This window comes from Neodiprion pinetum, chromosome 1, assembly GCF_021155775.2.
Source record: "Neodiprion pinetum isolate iyNeoPine1 chromosome 1, iyNeoPine1.2, whole genome shotgun sequence".
Lineage (NCBI taxonomy): Eukaryota > Metazoa > Arthropoda > Insecta > Hymenoptera > Diprionidae > Neodiprion > Neodiprion pinetum.
This window is the reverse complement of record NC_060232.1, coordinates 30,784,782-30,800,640: the sequence shown is the minus strand read 5'-3', so window position 1 is coordinate 30,800,640 and position 15,859 is coordinate 30,784,782. Positions and strand designations below refer to the sequence as shown.

The window sequence follows — 15,859 nt, the reverse complement described above, 5'->3', positions numbered from 1 at the left end:
ACACAAAACCTTGCCGATTACTTGTCGTTTAAAATTACTTAGATCAATAAGAAATTGATCACTGTTTGTACAATCGTTGATGGGGAATATTGAATTTGTATCATTTTGTGTAAGCTCATCGTCGCATGCTACGCACACACAGCGTGATTAATGCTGTACTCGATTCTTCCTCTTTGTTACATCCATTTAATTCATTCATGCGTAGTTATTTCTGTATTCACTAAATTAATTACCGATACGAAGAATAAAGGTATTCGTCACCATCCGCAAGCTGCAAAGAGCTAGCATGAAAAGCAGAACCAGATAAAACAATAAAGAAGTGCCAGAACTTTGTAGGCGCAAGTTAGGTTTAGTATTGCGTAAGTTTTGTCAAATTTTCACCGGAACTAACGCGGATAACTGACACACCGCATCCAAACGACTTGTCAACTTGATCGCTTTGTTGCATCAGATTTCGCTTTTTCACGCCGAAGGCCAACTTATAGGAGGTGACTCACGCAAAGCAACGTGAACGTTCCACTATATTGCAACAATTTTGATAATATCGTCGGAAGTAGCGGTTTTAATTTCTACGAATACCGAATGATACGCAACGTCGTGTGACGTCATGCGCCTAATCATACAACTTCATAGATATTTATTTCATTATGTATACCTAATATGTAGACACATGTATTTTTACAAACGAGCAGTCATTTATTCTTCATTACGAATTTTCTGGAACATATTATAGTTAAATGGACTGTACTTATAAACAGCCGCAGAAAATATATTTTGAAAGTAAAGCCTGCAGGCAATCAATCTATCAAATCTCTATCCTTACGATACCTAGGCATGAGGCATCTTATTTTTTGTTGTTTCATTTTTCTCTTATTTTCTGAACAAGAGGTCACATAGATCCACGCAAGGTGAGGTCAGGGACTGCCTGAAATGATGCAAAGGTATCAATGGGGTGAAAATCTGAGAAGCAAGAACCACTGCTAACTGTAACTATATGTATAATATTAGAAGACTAGACTCTGGTTTCTAATGCTTCGCACGATGTGTAACGCATTTGCTGCCGCTCTTGCAGTCAGTTTTCGGGATTATATGTATATGTATGTTACATATCATGTGCATAGAGTTGCTATCAAGCGTTTGTTGTAAACGTCATTGTTGTGTCACTCTGTCAAGTGTGACCAAGCTGACTACGTGCACACATGCAGATATTCGCCTTGACAAGTGTACGTAAATAACAGTTTCAGCGATCGTTTTGTACACGTGCCACCATTTATTCGGAAAATACATAGATTGCTCGTTTCTTGTACCTTCTGTTTATCTGTACAGTATATGCATACAAGGGTGTATTTATAGCTGCAGCAGTTGATACCGATGACAAAATTACGAATAAATGGTATTAAGAATGCCAAAAAGGACGCAGAGTCCAAACGCGTGGATCGGATTAGCATTTGCACTTTTTCTTTGCTTTTTGTACGTTGGCCATATCATGCATAAACAAAAGAATATAAAAAATTGATTACCGGGAACTCAGGCGGTTCCATCGAACTACGTGACTAAATGAGCACGTGGAGCATCGGCTACGTAATTAATAGAGATTGAGCAAATCGTCTGTAATGGTGAAAAAAATAATATTCATGAGTTCGATTAGCTGTCGTCTATAAATGGCTTAATAGTTAGGAAAACAAATATGGGCTTTTACCTCATATTACTCAGACAGAAATCAATTAGCGGCTTTTGTTTTTTATAATAAAAATTCATTGGTCAATAGTTAGAATGCGATGAGTACAGACTTGTAAACAAATGTAAAGTGCAAAGCTATGCAAATCCGCATTTTTAAAAGAGAAAAAATTTTTCATCAACCACACATGAACACATACTTCGTACCGTTGTCAACCTTCTCATTTTATGGCAATAAAATCAATGGTCACACCGTTCAAGTTTCTCGTTTGTAATCGTTAATATTTTTCGAGAACTGATTGTGCGGAGTACGGTTATTTCTTGAATTTATTCTAGGCGAAATCAACCAGTCGAACCGAATAATTAACAAGCTTTGAGGCAGAATCGGACATGCAAAAGTCCTTTGAATGTCATCGGTGCTGTGCATCAGCTGGGGAACCGGGAGACCAGCTGTGGATACAGCTGATGAGGTGACATTGAAAGTAATACCAGTTCATTGCGACATCCTTTGAAGTCGTTGCGAACTAGTCAGGCCAGCCGAACTCATTCGTGGTCATGGTAATAATATTTTTTACGAAATTCTGAAGTTTCAAATATTGCGAATTTGATTTGAAACGAATATTCTATTACAGAATAACGAAGTAGTTCTTTGCATTTAAGCACGGCAAGTTGTAAAACATTTTCTTCCTTATCCTTGTCTGCAGTGATGCGAACTACTCTATCAGCAAAAGATGTGTAAAATATATGACTTATTTATTTCCTCGAGAAGCGACGCGCGCGGAACGACTTCTTTTCAAATCCTCTAATTCTATCGATACATAGCTTTCATCAACGCAAGACGGAAGATGAGGTCGGCGGCTTGTTCACATAGATTATTTTGTTGATTCCAAGTAAACAATTTTGGCCCCAGACCGACTGTGAACAACTCTGGAAGATTCACGGGGTGCCACCTATTGATAGGCTAGTTCTTGAACTACTCAATTACAGCCGATACTACAGAGTACATACCGTCTTGTACACCCTGAGAGCCGCTATCTATTTTCCAAAATGTCTGCGCTGTGTGACGTGTAGTTTACATTGAACAGTGCAAATTTAAAAAAACATGGAATATTTCAAAAGTGGGCTAAAATCTGTTCTCGGTGCACCTCCGCCCGGGAACCAGCCGTCCGGTGCTGACACCGTAAGTATATTATAAATATTTTTCAGCGTCGTTGCCACAAAATACTTAGCCAATATGTACTGTCAAATTGTCACATTTGTTCATTCATAATCTTGTCGTTTTTCGAGTCACCCGGTTTCCATGTAATTTTCCTCCTGGTCCACGTGATAAGATCTTGAGCTTCAATTGAACATCATGAAAGAAGAATATTTGAAAAGCTGTTGTAACATCTGTCTGATATTCGTTGCAGTACGACTCATGACATCCAACCACCTTCGACAGTCATTTTTATCGTTTGAGAATTTCCCAGCTCAATTAGTTGATATGTTTCACTTTTATCTGAAGTTTCGTAACGAAAGTGCAGCTGGAAATCGACACATTTAATGTAATTTCTGTTATCTAAATGTGTCTGTCAATACATATCACAACTTCAAACTTCTGTCCACTTATAACATACATAGCTGAATAATGAAAATTCCAAAATGTGTAATAACGTTCATATCAAGCCTAGGTCATAAACCTTCATACGGATTGCCCATTAGCGATATTCAAGTTGTCAATAAAAGTGAGTTGTATTTTTTCCATTGACTACGAAGAAGTTTTCATTTGACTTCTGACCACAGGTAGAACGTTTAGTTGATCGCTTGCAATCGTCAAGTTTGCTGGACGACCGAAGAGATGCGTGCCGTGCATTGAAAGCACTTTCAAGAACATATCGTCTGGAGGTTGGTACACAGGCTATGGATGCACTTAGGCAAGTGCTTGAGATGGATAGAACAGATTGTGAGATTGTTGGTTTAGCAATGGATACTTTGTGCAATATTACAAGTCCTGAAACATTTGAGGCTGAAGGTAATAGATGAAACTAAATAAATGTTTATCTAGTGAAATTATGTGCAAATTTATGTAACTATACTTCTTTATTTTATACAATTCGATTTTCAGTTGAAAATTATGGGCCCAAGAACAAAATCGGAGAACAATTTACAGAAATATTTATCAAACAATCAGACAGCACTACTCAAGTTTTAGCATTTTTAGAGGAATTCGACTTTAGAGTTAGGTGGCCAGCCCTCAAGCTCCTGACACATTTATTAGGTAACCGACCAAAGGACATTCAAGAAATAATTCTTGTCAGTCCATTGGGAGTTTCAAAGTTAATGGATCTCCTCAGTGACAGCAGAGAGGTGATACGCAATGATGTAAGTGTACTTTTATTATTCTGATATTCAGATTTGCACAAGCTACATCATTATGTTTACACAGTGACCCAAGACTATCGTCCCATAGGCTATCAATGTATTCCTCCTGAAAATCTGCAATTAAAACGTTTTTCACCTTTGATAGGAAATTTGTCTTTAACGAATTACAGCCAAAGTGGCTAATCTGGCAGCATCCAGCATGACTAGAGAAATAAAAATCGTTTCAGACGCAAATTTTCAAAATAATCACATTGATATTCTACGGGCCTATAGTCCTGAGTCACCTTGTATACTAATATCATTAACTCCTACAATCAAAACTTCTTTCAATTCACAGGCGCTATTACTGCTCATACAATTGACTAAAGGTAATGCAAATATCCAAAAGATTGTTGCCTTCGAGAATGCATTCGATCGTATTTTCGATGTGATATCCCAAGAAGGTTCAGCAGACGGTGGTATTGTGGTCCAAGATTGCTTGTTGCTAATGTTAAATCTACTACGAGGAAACATCAGTAATCAAAACTTTTTCAAGGAAGGTAAGGTGTTGCAACTTACTGTAACTCATAAGGTTTTCAATCAGTTTCTGAGATGTTTCTGCCAGTCTACAAAGAAAAAGACTTCTCTTATCTTCAGATTTTTTAATGAGATTATTACTGTTCCAATAGGAAGCTATATACAGAGACTGACACCTATGTTTGATTTGCCACCGGAAACTGATGAGAATCCATTAAGTGGCTGGAGTCCTCAAAAAGTTTGCAATATGCATTGCATGGTACAAGTTATTAGGGCATTAGTTGCTCCCGGTGGTCCAGCACAGGTAATTTTGGATAGAATTGAACCAAAAAGATGTGGGTAATCTTTAGTAGAACCACATCAAAACTTTGTCAATGAGTTATGACATAATTAGATGTTCTTTAGAGTAATTACGTGCCTTAATTAAAGTCTAGGTGCTCGATGTTTTTCGAAAAAAACATCTCGTATCTCTTCATTATGTTTCTTGCCAAAATTGATCAATTATTCAAAAAGCACTATAATTACAACCATGTTGACGTATAATTTTAACATGAAACGATTGTGGCTAGTTTCAAGGCGAGGAGACAGTACGTTCATCAGTTATGGCTAAAAAACCTAGTAACTTCGCATTATTTTTTCTGTAAGAAATATCAAGTTCTTGGAGAATACTAAGAAACAGGAGATTAAGAATTGGATTATGATTGAGCATCATACGTAGACCTTTTCACTCACTGTTAATTATTGCCTGAAAACAAATATTTTCTGCATCAACCGATTTCCCAAATTCTTTTTATCTAATCGCTTTCTAATAGCCCTCTGCTACTGTGACGTCATATCGTACTTCATTGTTGGTTTCTCTTCCATAACTCTGATAATATTATTCACGTGCCAGAGGATTACTTCAAATGATACAATTTCATAAAATTGTCAATGAATGGTTAAATCGTGTTATTGTTATAACTATTCACCATGTTTAAAGGCAACAGCCGCTTGTCAACGGACGATGAGGGCATGTGGTTTACTTCAGGCTTTGTGTGATATATTAATGGCCAGTGGAGTTCCTGCTGATGTGTTGACAGAAACTATCAGTGCAGTTGCTGAAGTTATCAGAGGGAATACAAGCAATCAGGAATTTTTAGCTAGCGTTATGGCCCCTAGCAGTCCTCCTAGGTAAGCACCTCATAATTACATACGAAGTTAATCTCTGAAATTAAAGTGTGATAATAAATTGAAAGATAATGATTCCTCCATAATATGTTTTTTCTCAATGTATTCCATATCTTGTCAAGTAGTCACAGAATAGTATTCAAACATACACTACTCAAGAGTGATACCTAATCGAAATATGCTTTTTTCCATCAGTAGTCTGTTCAATTTTCTATTTTCCACAGACCTGCTATAGTTGTTCTGCTAATGTCTATGGTGAATGAAAAGCAACCATTTGTTCTTCGCTGTTCCGTGCTTTATTGTTTCCAATGTTTTCTATATAAAAATGAAGTAGGACAGACGCAACTTATCCAGACACTCTTACCACAGGGTAACGAAGCAGCATCTCTCACAACAGGTATAAATCCAGTTACAATACATGGAAAATGTATATTCCAATCAATATTGTCATAATTCGTTTGACTATACATTTTTTGGGTAATCTGTCATCCATTTCTCAAAGGACAACTATTGTGTGGTGGCCTATTTTCGTTGGATCCCTTATCAAATTGGTTTTCGGCAGTGGCTCTGTCTCATGCCCTAATCGACAATTCGATCCAAAAAGAGCAACTGTTAAGGGTACTTCTTGCTACGAATATTGGCAAGCCGCCTGTTACATTAATGCAACAATGTGTCATGCTTCTTCAACAAGGAAATAAGACACAATGTAAACTGGGGCTTTTAATGCTACTTTGCAGATGGGTGTCGCATTGCCCACCTGCTGTAAAAGCATTCTTAACTATAGAATCTTCAGTCGCTTATTTGACCGCACTGCTGTCTTCTCAAGAAGATACTGACGATTTGCAAGAGACACTGCTTCAAAGTATGTGCGCTTTATTACTAGGCTTATGCGTACACTTTAATGATGACAGTGTGCCTAATTATACAAAGGTACTGTAGAAGGTTTGAAATATTGACCACATTTCACACTACTTTTGCGAATGCACTTTGACAGTTGAGTGATAATTGATAGGAAGTAAGTATACTTGCATGTTTTAGGAAAAGTTATGCCATTTGATAGAAAATCGACTTGGATTGGAAAGATTTCAGGATGCTATCGGAGGAATCACCCGACATGAAATTTACTCCAGAACTCTTAAACATCCTCAGCCTTCAACAAAAGATCCGTCTGATTTGCTTCTGGACCACGAGTTTTGTAGATTGCTGAAAATTTTGGAAGGTAATATGATTCCACGTAGTACTTTGTTTATAAATGACGGATGTAAAGCGATATCTAATTTTGTGTAATCTACATAGGTGTAGTAGTGAAGTCAGTACAGGATGGAAGTAATCCACAGGAGGGCAAGGATCCTACGTCGACATTGTCGCCATCTGATTCTGCTCTGGTGTCACAATATAAAGAGCTTATCAGGGAGCAGGATGCACAAATCCACAGACTTAACCAGACGAACGAAACTTTGGCTAAAGAAAAAAGGGATTTGGAGGTACGTATTGGTTGCTGATGCATTAGGGTGGTGCAAAAAGAAGAAAAATTCTATTTTAGTCAAAATCGATGTTTTCAGATGACTGTAATGTGTGTTGTAATGATGATAACTATGTTTTCTTATAGAGGTTTGAAAAGCTTGAAAACCAGCTTCAAGGATCTATGCATAAGTTTAAAAAATATTGGATAGTTTACGAGTATTTTAATTTTTAACGAACAGTGAAATTTTCCCATGTTAATTGAATGGGAAATATAAATTAAAATAGCGGCCTATTAGTATTGAGCTAGAGAGTTCATCTTTTGGGAAGATCTTTTTTCTATCAAATACTAGCATTTGAGGGGGTAAGAGCGAAAAAAACGCAATTTTTTTTGAACCACCCTAATGTAGATATTCAATGAATGCAGGTGTGTGTATATACATATATATGAATTTTATGCAGCATAATCATTACTTCTTGTACATTTTACTCTCATTTGCAGACCCAAGTATACGAGCTACAGACTTCCATCAGTCACTTGAGAGACCAGAATTTAGTTCTACGTGCAGCTCAAACAAACTTAACAGAAGCCAAGGAGCTTGTGCCATCTGTAGATACTATTGATCTTACAAATGTAGAATTGGAGAAATATAAAAATACGGTTCGAGATTTGGAAAACAGGCTAGCCGAATGCACGTTGAATTTGCAAAAACAAGAACGAACAGAATGTAATTCAAACAACAATGAATATGAAAAATTGTTGAAGGAAAAAACATTGGAACTTGAAAAAATGAAAAAGGATCAGGAAAATTTGTTAGAACTTTTAACAGAACAAGATAGCAAACTGATGCAATATAAAGAGAAACTGGTTGCGCTAGGTGAAAAAGTAAGTTTGAAATACAACTTCCGTTACTTCTTGAGGAAATATATCAATCAGTTGTGGTATTTTTATTACAATTGTTTAACATCTTTTTCCAGATCGAATCAGACGAAAGTTCAGGAGAACTCGATACCGACGAACAGCCAGAATCCAGCAATTAAAATATTACCGAAGAATGTTTAACTCAATCACGGGAATAAATTTTAGATCCAAAATGAAAGAATTATTCATTATTCATGGCATCATCTCTTCTCCATTTAAAACTATATTTAATCAGAATTACCTTGATCAAAGTATTCTTTATTAATTATATTTGTTAATTGGTCACGTTATTCTATTCCTATCTTTACAAATTAAATATTTATTGTGTACTTGTAGTCTCGTATAAACAATTACACATCAAATTCATTGAATTATTCTGGTTCGTTCAGTTGTTAGAAATTTGGTAGCTATTGCACGGGATTTATGAAGCAAATGTTTGGAACTTATTATTGGAAAGAGAACTTCTTTATGTTGTTTATTCATTTTGACAAATCTCATATTGAACAAGGCCGCTATACACATATTCATTTACTAAGGTTTCCATGTTCTAGACACACCCTCATGAGGAAATAGCCTAATGGAAGAAGCATTCCTTTTTTCAAAGCTTTTCATGCTTGCTAAATTTGGTTTTACATGATTTGGAAACAAAGTCTCACATAGTCTTCATTCCGAACACGTCAAACAAGTTTTTACGGTGAAAGCAATCTTGGATACATGCAGTAGAGTTCCATTTCTATTTGGGTGTATATTGACAAAAAAAATTAAGTACATAACAATAACTTACGAGTCTATGATATAAATATCTCAACTATTAGAATCTCTGGTGTAGAATTCTGTTACAAACATGTCGGAATTTATGTTGATGATGTTCTCTATTTCTTGCATGTGGTTGACAGTAATAATGAGACAATTCACATGATAATTAATTTTATTATAACAGAATCCTATACTATATACATAAATACGTCAAGCTAAGTTTATAACTGTGCCTGACGTTGCTTAATAACAGCTTGCACGCATTTAGCCATTGTTGGTGATGCACGCGACACAACATCTGTCATAAAGAATTCATCTAATGTCTTCTGCTTTAGTTCAAGTGGATCTGATGCGAAACTTCCAGTTTTCTGAAAATAATCCACTCATTTTAACCCTTTTTCTCACATTTTGTCATTTCTTTTTTAAGTGTAAAACTGAATAATTAGCGTACCTTAGCCAGTTCAAGAGCCTGGGCGAAATAATTTGCTGGTTCAATATCACCATACCTAACAAGGTGTGGGGCCACTTGCTCTAGTCTGCCACGCACATCGTGGATAGTGTCGTAAGGAAGTCGGACACCGATGAACTATTGATTTTACACAAATATTAAAGAATTATTTAATTTTTTTTCTTTAATCCAGTAATCATCTAGTAGTAAAAAGTTAGTACCTCTGACAGTGCTCTGATAATTTTCCAGTCTGGGCGTGCCATTCCTGGTGGATTAACTGCAGTACCAGTCTGTTGAGCCCGGCCCTCTGTATTCACGTAACTTGCATTCTTCTCTGTGTAAGCAGCGCCGGGTAAAACGACATCTGCGATACATGCTCCTTGATCACCATGACTTCCTGAGAACAAAAATAATGATGATCTCTTGCCACTTTCATAATCTATTTGCGTGAAAAATGCATAATGTGGATGGTAGATATAAAGTACTGACCAAGATAAATGATAAAGGTGTTTGGAAAGTCTTCTCTTTTTATATCTGCATCATCCGCTCCTAATAGGAAAAGAACTTGGGGGTTTTGGGCTTTAATTTCTGCCAGACTAGATCCATAGCCAAGATCCAGGGCAGCAACTTGAGAAGCATTGCTATGAAGTACATTTAATACTTTCCAATTTTCCGGGGCCTGTAATGCATTTAAACCGGATTCTCATAAAAACAAAACTCGCAGGAATGAATACTTTTTAAAAAATTGTAGAATTGAAGGTACTGTACCTGAACGGTTTTCCCCAAGGAAGCTGCCAATGCCTGCGTTTCCGCAAGGATCTTACTGCCATCGCTGCGACCAAGCTGTTCCGCACCTAATATTATGAGTGGTGCCTTTGCATTCTTTAAAGTAGCGCAAAATGGATGAGTACCGTTTTTCAATTGAGAAATCACTTCAGCAGAATCACCAAGATGCTGAAATTCATGATACAAAATGGTAAAGTTGAAAACAAATTAATGCAAGCTGCAGGTACCTAGAAAGCTTAACCTTTATGTACCTCATATTCATATGTGAGATCCACCTCAGGTCCAATCAAGGCGATGGTTTGCTCACGATGAAGATAAGATTTTCGAAGCCTAGTATTCACCAGAGGTGCCTCAAATCTAGGATTCGTTCCAATGAGTACAACAACATCAGCTTCTTCAATCCCAGCGATTTTGTTGTTCATAATATAACTGCTTCGTAGATCAATTCCTGCTCCATCTTTTGGGAAAGGTTGCTCTGTAGCCAAAGTTTCGCTGCCAAGTTTATTAAACAAATCTTTCAATGAAATCAGAGCCTCTGCATCAGCTAGTTTCCCAGTTACTGCAGCAATTTTGGTTGCCGGAGCTTGTTGTAGAGCTCTGCTTGCTGTTTGCCATGTAAAAATTGGTAAAATAAGATTAGATTTACAACTTCTCTGAAGTACAGTTCAATCAACAAATCTTTAATCGTTAAGTTAGAACTAGAAAAATGTGTGCTGTCAATAAGTAACTTTGGATTTCAGGTATAAAAATTCCTGGTACTTTATCAACAGGTGACGCAAGAATCTCACTTACTCACCAGCAACCAATGCATCTTCCCATTCAACTGGTTGTAGCTTTGAGTCTACTTTCATCATCGGAGTTAGGAGGCGCTGACGTTTAAGACCGTCACATGCAAAACGAGACTTGTCTGATAACCATTCTTCGTTAATTTCCTAAAATAATCAAATGATGAATTGACACATGCGTAATTTTATATATTGATGTAGACTGATAATATTCAGGTGCACCTAAATTGGGCAACTTAGTTACTACATCTATATATTACTGCTACCAACCTCATTTAGCCTTGGAAGAACTCTGAGGACTTCCCCACTTCTTGTAGAAACAACGATGTTGCTGCCTACAGCATCAAGGACATCAATACTGTCTGTTCGACGGGTTTCCCAAGGACGGGCCACAAAAGCATAAGGTTTACTTGTCAGGGCTCCGACAGGGCATAAATCAATGACATTTCCAGATAGCTCAGACAAGAACATCTTCTCAACATACGTGCCTACCTGATATTGATTATTTTATATTGTACTTAAATTGATGCATTATGTTTTTTAAATTTACACGAGCAAATGTCATACGTGAAGAAATCCCACCTGCATGTCAGAGCCACGTCCAGTTGTTCCTAGATCATCTACACCGGCGACTTCAGAAGCAAAACGAATACAACGTGTGCAATGAATACAGCGAGTCATGACTGTCTTGATTAAAGGTCCGACATCTTTGTCTTCAACCGCTCGCTTTCCACTAAAGTTGATATCCACAAAACGGCTTCGGTCATTACCAAAAGCCATGCTCTGATCTTGCAGATCACATTCACCACCCTGATCACAGATGGGGCAATCTAATGGGTGATTGACCAGTAAAAACTCCATCACACCTTCACGAGCCTTGCGTGTCAAATCAGAATTGGTCTTTACTCGCCATCCTTTCATCACTGGCATTGCGCAAGCAGCTACTGGCTAAAAACAGAACAAGTTTCTTATCTTGATAAGTATTTAATAAAATGAAAATTTTACAATTCATAAAAATTAAGAATAGAAAGATTCACCTTGATTTGTTTTTCAATTTCAACCAAACACATTCTGCAATTTCCAGCCACTGCGAGACGCTCATGGTAACAAAATCGGGGAATCTCCACTCCGATTTTAGCGGCAGCCTAAACCAGCAAATCAGACACTTGTATATTTGATTATTTTGAAGTATCTCATACATTGTTTTGAGTTGCATGAAGTTGACTTGTTTCGTCAATTTTGTTGTAATCCTATGAATCGATATTTATCTTCCAACTGGGGACAAACATTTTCTACTTAATTTCTGCATTAAACAATTGCTTTTCATGGTCATAATACCTTCATTTTCTGCTCATTCAGCGCAATATCAAACTTTGGTCAGTATTCATGAATTCTATTTATTAATCAGCACTGTTATGTTCATAGAGATCAATGTAAACAGATGTCGGAGCAAATATTCTTTCTATGCTGTTCGAGTTATGGTTTAAAAGAGATCAACTAGCCAGAATCTAGAATTCTAAAATTCTTTTCAATGTAAAATTGGAGTTTATAAGAGGGGACATATGAAATTTCGTGTACCTGGAGTACAGTAGTTCCTGGATCAACTAGCACAGGGATGTCGTCAATAAACACCTCGATCTGCTCAGGTGGGGCTTGCAGCTTACTGGCTGTGGTATGGAGTCCAGTGGCACCAAGCCTGCATCCCGACAGACCAGCCGCTCTAATCAGTGGAAGCCGCAACATTTTCTAAAAATCAATCAACAAATCATGCTGATTTTTGTTATATAATAAAACAGTCCTGTAACGCAAAGGTATTTGGCCGATGTGTTAACCTAACTCACGATGTTGTAACAGAACCGATAAAATGAATATACATGGTTGAAGTGACGTAACACTTTGCAAGAGAAACAATGGGGACCAAAAATTGCAAAATGATTTTGTGATAACTGCCGATGATAATTGGCCTATAAATTATTGTTGAAAAATCAAACAATTACCGAAGTCAAGAAATACGAAGTCCCTTACCTTCAGGTGTCAGGACTGTCGCCTTTCAGAGCAGACAGCTTGGTACAATCATATGGAGACTGGTCGAAAATTTGAGAAAAAAATTACAAGTACGAGAAATTGAGTGCAATTAAATTAGTTTACTCAAAAAAAATCTATCAGCAGATGACGGGAGCTAAGCACGGAAAATAGGCGGAATTGCTTAAAATGGGTTTATGTACGCAATTGTATGTTAGAATTTACGTTGCGCAGTTGACGCAGAACAAAAAGGTAAAGTCAGATGCGAAGTCCATTGGTTAGACGAATTTGTCCAATGTTGTTTTTTTCCGTAACGCGTTTTGTTCTACACACCAAGTGGTTCTATTGCAGGTGATTTCTAAATTTAAAAAAATATCTATATAAATTAATACGTCCTCTGCTTGAAATAGTCGCAAGAATTCTCAAGTAGCATCGACTTTTCCGGTTGTTCTTTAGCGATTCGCGATTCGATTGGCAGAAACTCAACCGGAAATGCATCACTCATAAAAAGTAAAGTATTGTCCGGACTAAATGAACCCTGCGTATCAGCAGCTCTCTCTTCCGGCGAGTAGACTAGAGAGGCAGACTGCCGCAAACTTTCGTATAATATTTATTAATAAAATACACGCTCGCAATGGCCATTGGTGATCTTAAGACTGACAAGGGTTTGAAGGAGTTGAACCGTTTTCTTGCCGACCGCAGCTACATCGAAGGGCAAGTATATTATACGGGGTTTCTGTGCATATTTTAACTCACGTGTTCCACTTGTCGGCATGTAAAGTCAACCTCTGTCGGTCTCTTCCATTTCAGTCACCAATCTTATTTATTATCCGTACAGACGAAGATTCACTGACATAAATTTTTTTTTGTTAATAATGTCTCCTCACATCGTCATGTTTCATTCGAATGTCAAGACTTTCTAGTCGTTCGCAACGATATTTTTGCATGCCAAAAGTTATTAAGATTGGCCTGTCAACTATCACCTTGCCCACCCGGCTTTGCAACTTCGGAACTCGTTCCATATTCCCCAATTCGAAGATTCCAAAAATAAATCTGAGCGAGCTATCTGATGCAACATATTTTTGTGATTCGCCAATTTGTGGTTATGTCTTATTTTCATTGAGTTTTATTTTATATTGTATACATACATTACAACAAATTATCGTTGGAGTTCTAATACGTTGGCACTCTTACGTAGATGGCAACCTTCGCAAGCGGATGTCGCAGTGTTTGAAGCTTTGGGGAACGCTGCATTGGGATCGAATCCCCATGTCCAGAGATGGTACACACACATCAAATCCTATGAACACAAGTCTCTTCCGGGCGTGAAAAAAGCCCCTTCCATCTTGGGTGGAACTGAGACTGCTCCACCGCCCAAGGCTGCCAAACCAGCTGACGACGACGATGATGTAGATTTGTTTGGATCCGACGAAGAGGAAGATGCGGAAGCTGCTAAAGTTAGAGAGGAAAGGCTCAAAGCGTATGCAGAAAAGAAGTCCAAAAAACCTACATTAATTGCCAAGTCCAGTATTGTGTTGGATGTCAAACCATGGGATGACGAAACAGACATGAAAGAAATGGAAAAGCATGTGAGGTCTATTTCTATGGACGGCCTGGTTTGGGGTGCTTGTAAGTATTCTCTACTTGTTTTTGGTAATGATTTTCGAATGAATTGTTTTAATTGAGAATATTGGAATTTCTAGCAAAACTCGTGCCTGTGGGATATGGAATCAACAAGTTACAGATCATGTGTGTTGTAGAGGACGACAAAGTTTCCGTCGACTTATTAGTTGAAGAAATCCAAAACTTCGAAGACTTTGTACAGTCAGTTGACATTGCAGCCTTCAACAAGATTTAAATATCGTCTGCTCCGTCAATATTGAATTAATAAATATTAATTGTTTGTAAATACAAGCTGTTACTTTATACTCCTAGCGAAATTCCGTTACCGGTCTTAAATCTAGTGTGCTAATAGTTATTGTTTTTCCTACCTAAGTCGTATGTATAATTGTTGCGGATTAGATCAACTCATCTAATACGACTCTTCCTATAAATTACTATGAAAATTACTGCACTCAACTAGCAATAAATTAATATTTGGCCAGGTATATTATTCCGTCTGAAATGAAAATTTCAATCTTTTCTTTTTATTTAAATCTTGAAGATCCTGGTGAACCTGAGCTATCATTCATTCTAAGCTTTATAGTATTATACTGTTTGAAGGGTAAACAGCCAAATAACTTGTAATCTTTGATTGACCACACTCATTTACAGTCAGAAAGATAATTAATCGGTGTATAAGAACAAAGCTGGACGAGTATATAAGTGGCATCAGAAATAGCAGTTGCATATTGCTGGGCTAGTATCTTGCAGATTGATCTTTTGAATTATATGTTCTCACGTAATCTAACCTTGTCTTACAAACGACAGAGCTTCTCGTATGTTTGTACTTACAGACTTCAGACATACTCGCTGTTTTGTATTACCGTATTATTATGAATATCATTTCAGGTTTTTCATGAATTGAAACAAACCATACGTGGTCTACGAACAGGAATTGTTTTAAATATTTTCTCTCGAAACTGATTTTACCGCACATATTATCAAATTTCTGTAATAACACAATATTTATAACTGAAAGAAAAAACAAAGAAATTTTAGATTATATAGCATTTGTTTTATTTTATATGTATGTATGCATGTATATTACGAATTGATAGTAATTTTGATTTTTACGTTTTATACAATCTTTGACTTCAGCCAGACTACTTTCAACAGAATATTACTATTCTGCTCCAAATAGGTCATGGAATCGACCTATAACTTCAATTACCGTAATAAAGCCATTGATCGAACGGTAACCGATTCGAATACACTGTTGTACAGATTGATTGATTTTTTGTTTTCTCGTGAAATTAGCATTCTCGATAGATCTACTGAGTTTTACTATTTATAAAG

The 15,859-nt window shown here is 37.0% G+C and overlaps 3 protein-coding genes across 5 annotated transcripts; 2 read left to right on the top strand and 1 right to left on the bottom strand.

Annotated features, from left to right (window-relative positions):
• Positions 1-2,703: 2,703 nt before the first annotated feature.
• On the top strand, positions 2,704-8,850 carry p115 (general vesicular transport factor p115). Of its 2 annotated transcripts, none has more exons than XM_046617571.2 (12): positions 2,704-2,857; positions 3,460-3,688; positions 3,782-4,038; positions 4,376-4,577; positions 4,707-4,858; positions 5,534-5,724; positions 5,946-6,118; positions 6,224-6,651; positions 6,760-6,940; positions 7,018-7,205; positions 7,685-8,068; positions 8,161-8,850. In XM_046617571.2, the coding sequence occupies exons 1-12, from the start codon at positions 2,780-2,782 to the stop codon at positions 8,221-8,223; spliced, it is 2,526 nt and encodes an 841-aa protein (XP_046473527.1). In that variant the 5' UTR covers positions 2,704-2,779; the 3' UTR covers positions 8,224-8,850. The 2 variants fall into 2 exon arrangements, with proteins under 2 accessions (XP_046473527.1, XP_068989164.1); XM_069133063.1 differs by having other exon boundaries at positions 2,710-2,857; positions 3,433-3,688.
• Positions 8,851-9,014: 164 nt separating this feature from the next.
• On the bottom strand, positions 9,015-13,120 carry ND-75 (NADH dehydrogenase (ubiquinone) 75 kDa subunit). 2 transcript variants are annotated; one of them, XM_046617617.2, is made up of 12 exons: positions 12,877-13,120; positions 12,458-12,625; positions 11,917-12,024; positions 11,462-11,827; positions 11,150-11,371; positions 10,891-11,026; positions 10,346-10,698; positions 10,077-10,262; positions 9,798-9,987; positions 9,530-9,705; positions 9,312-9,446; positions 9,015-9,228 (listed from the first exon to the last, which is right to left on the bottom strand). In XM_046617617.2, exons 2-12 carry the CDS (start codon positions 12,620-12,622, stop codon positions 9,082-9,084), a joined length of 2,184 nt encoding a protein of 727 aa, XP_046473573.1. In that variant the 5' UTR covers positions 12,623-12,625; positions 12,877-13,120; the 3' UTR covers positions 9,015-9,081. The 2 variants fall into 2 exon arrangements, with proteins under 2 accessions (XP_046473573.1, XP_046473565.1); XM_046617609.2 differs by having other exon boundaries at positions 12,905-13,120.
• Positions 13,121-13,451: 331 nt separating this feature from the next.
• On the top strand, positions 13,452-15,566 carry eEF1beta (elongation factor 1-beta). The gene is made up of 3 exons (XM_046617845.2): positions 13,452-13,615; positions 14,100-14,530; positions 14,605-15,566. Exons 1-3 carry the CDS (start codon positions 13,536-13,538, stop codon positions 14,757-14,759), a joined length of 666 nt encoding a protein of 221 aa, XP_046473801.1. The 5' UTR covers positions 13,452-13,535; the 3' UTR covers positions 14,760-15,566.
• Positions 15,567-15,859: the final 293 nt, after the last annotated feature.

What these genes read in the sequence shown, in the direction of transcription:
- p115 (XM_046617571.2), top strand. Translation starts at nt 2,780, where the DNA reads ATGGAATATTTCAAAAGTGGGCTAAAATCTGTTCTCGGTGCACCTCCG. An exon ending in AGCCGTCCGGTGCTGACACC is followed by an intron (nt 2,858 to 3,459) that starts GTAAGTATATTA and finishes TTCTGACCACAG; the next exon opens with GTAGAACGTTTAGTTGATCG. An exon ending in CTCCCGGTGGTCCAGCACAG is followed by an intron (nt 4,859 to 5,533) that starts GTAATTTTGGAT and finishes CCATGTTTAAAG; the next exon opens with GCAACAGCCGCTTGTCAACG.
- ND-75 (XM_046617617.2), bottom strand. Translation starts at nt 12,622, where the DNA reads ATGTTGCGGCTTCCACTGATTAGAGCGGCTGGTCTGTCGGGATGCAGG. An exon ending in ATCTCACATATGAATATGAG is followed by an intron (nt 10,263 to 10,345) that starts GTACATAAAGGT and finishes CATGAATTTCAG; the next exon opens with CATCTTGGTGATTCTGCTGA. An exon ending in CACCTTTATCATTTATCTTG is followed by an intron (nt 9,706 to 9,797) that starts GTCAGTACTTTA and finishes TTTTGTTCTCAG; the next exon opens with GAAGTCATGGTGATCAAGGA.
- eEF1beta (XM_046617845.2), top strand. Translation starts at nt 13,536, where the DNA reads ATGGCCATTGGTGATCTTAAGACTGACAAGGGTTTGAAGGAGTTGAAC. An exon ending in GACCGCAGCTACATCGAAGG is followed by an intron (nt 13,616 to 14,099) that starts GCAAGTATATTA and finishes ACTCTTACGTAG; the next exon opens with ATGGCAACCTTCGCAAGCGG. An exon ending in CGGCCTGGTTTGGGGTGCTT is followed by an intron (nt 14,531 to 14,604) that starts GTAAGTATTCTC and finishes TGGAATTTCTAG; the next exon opens with CAAAACTCGTGCCTGTGGGA.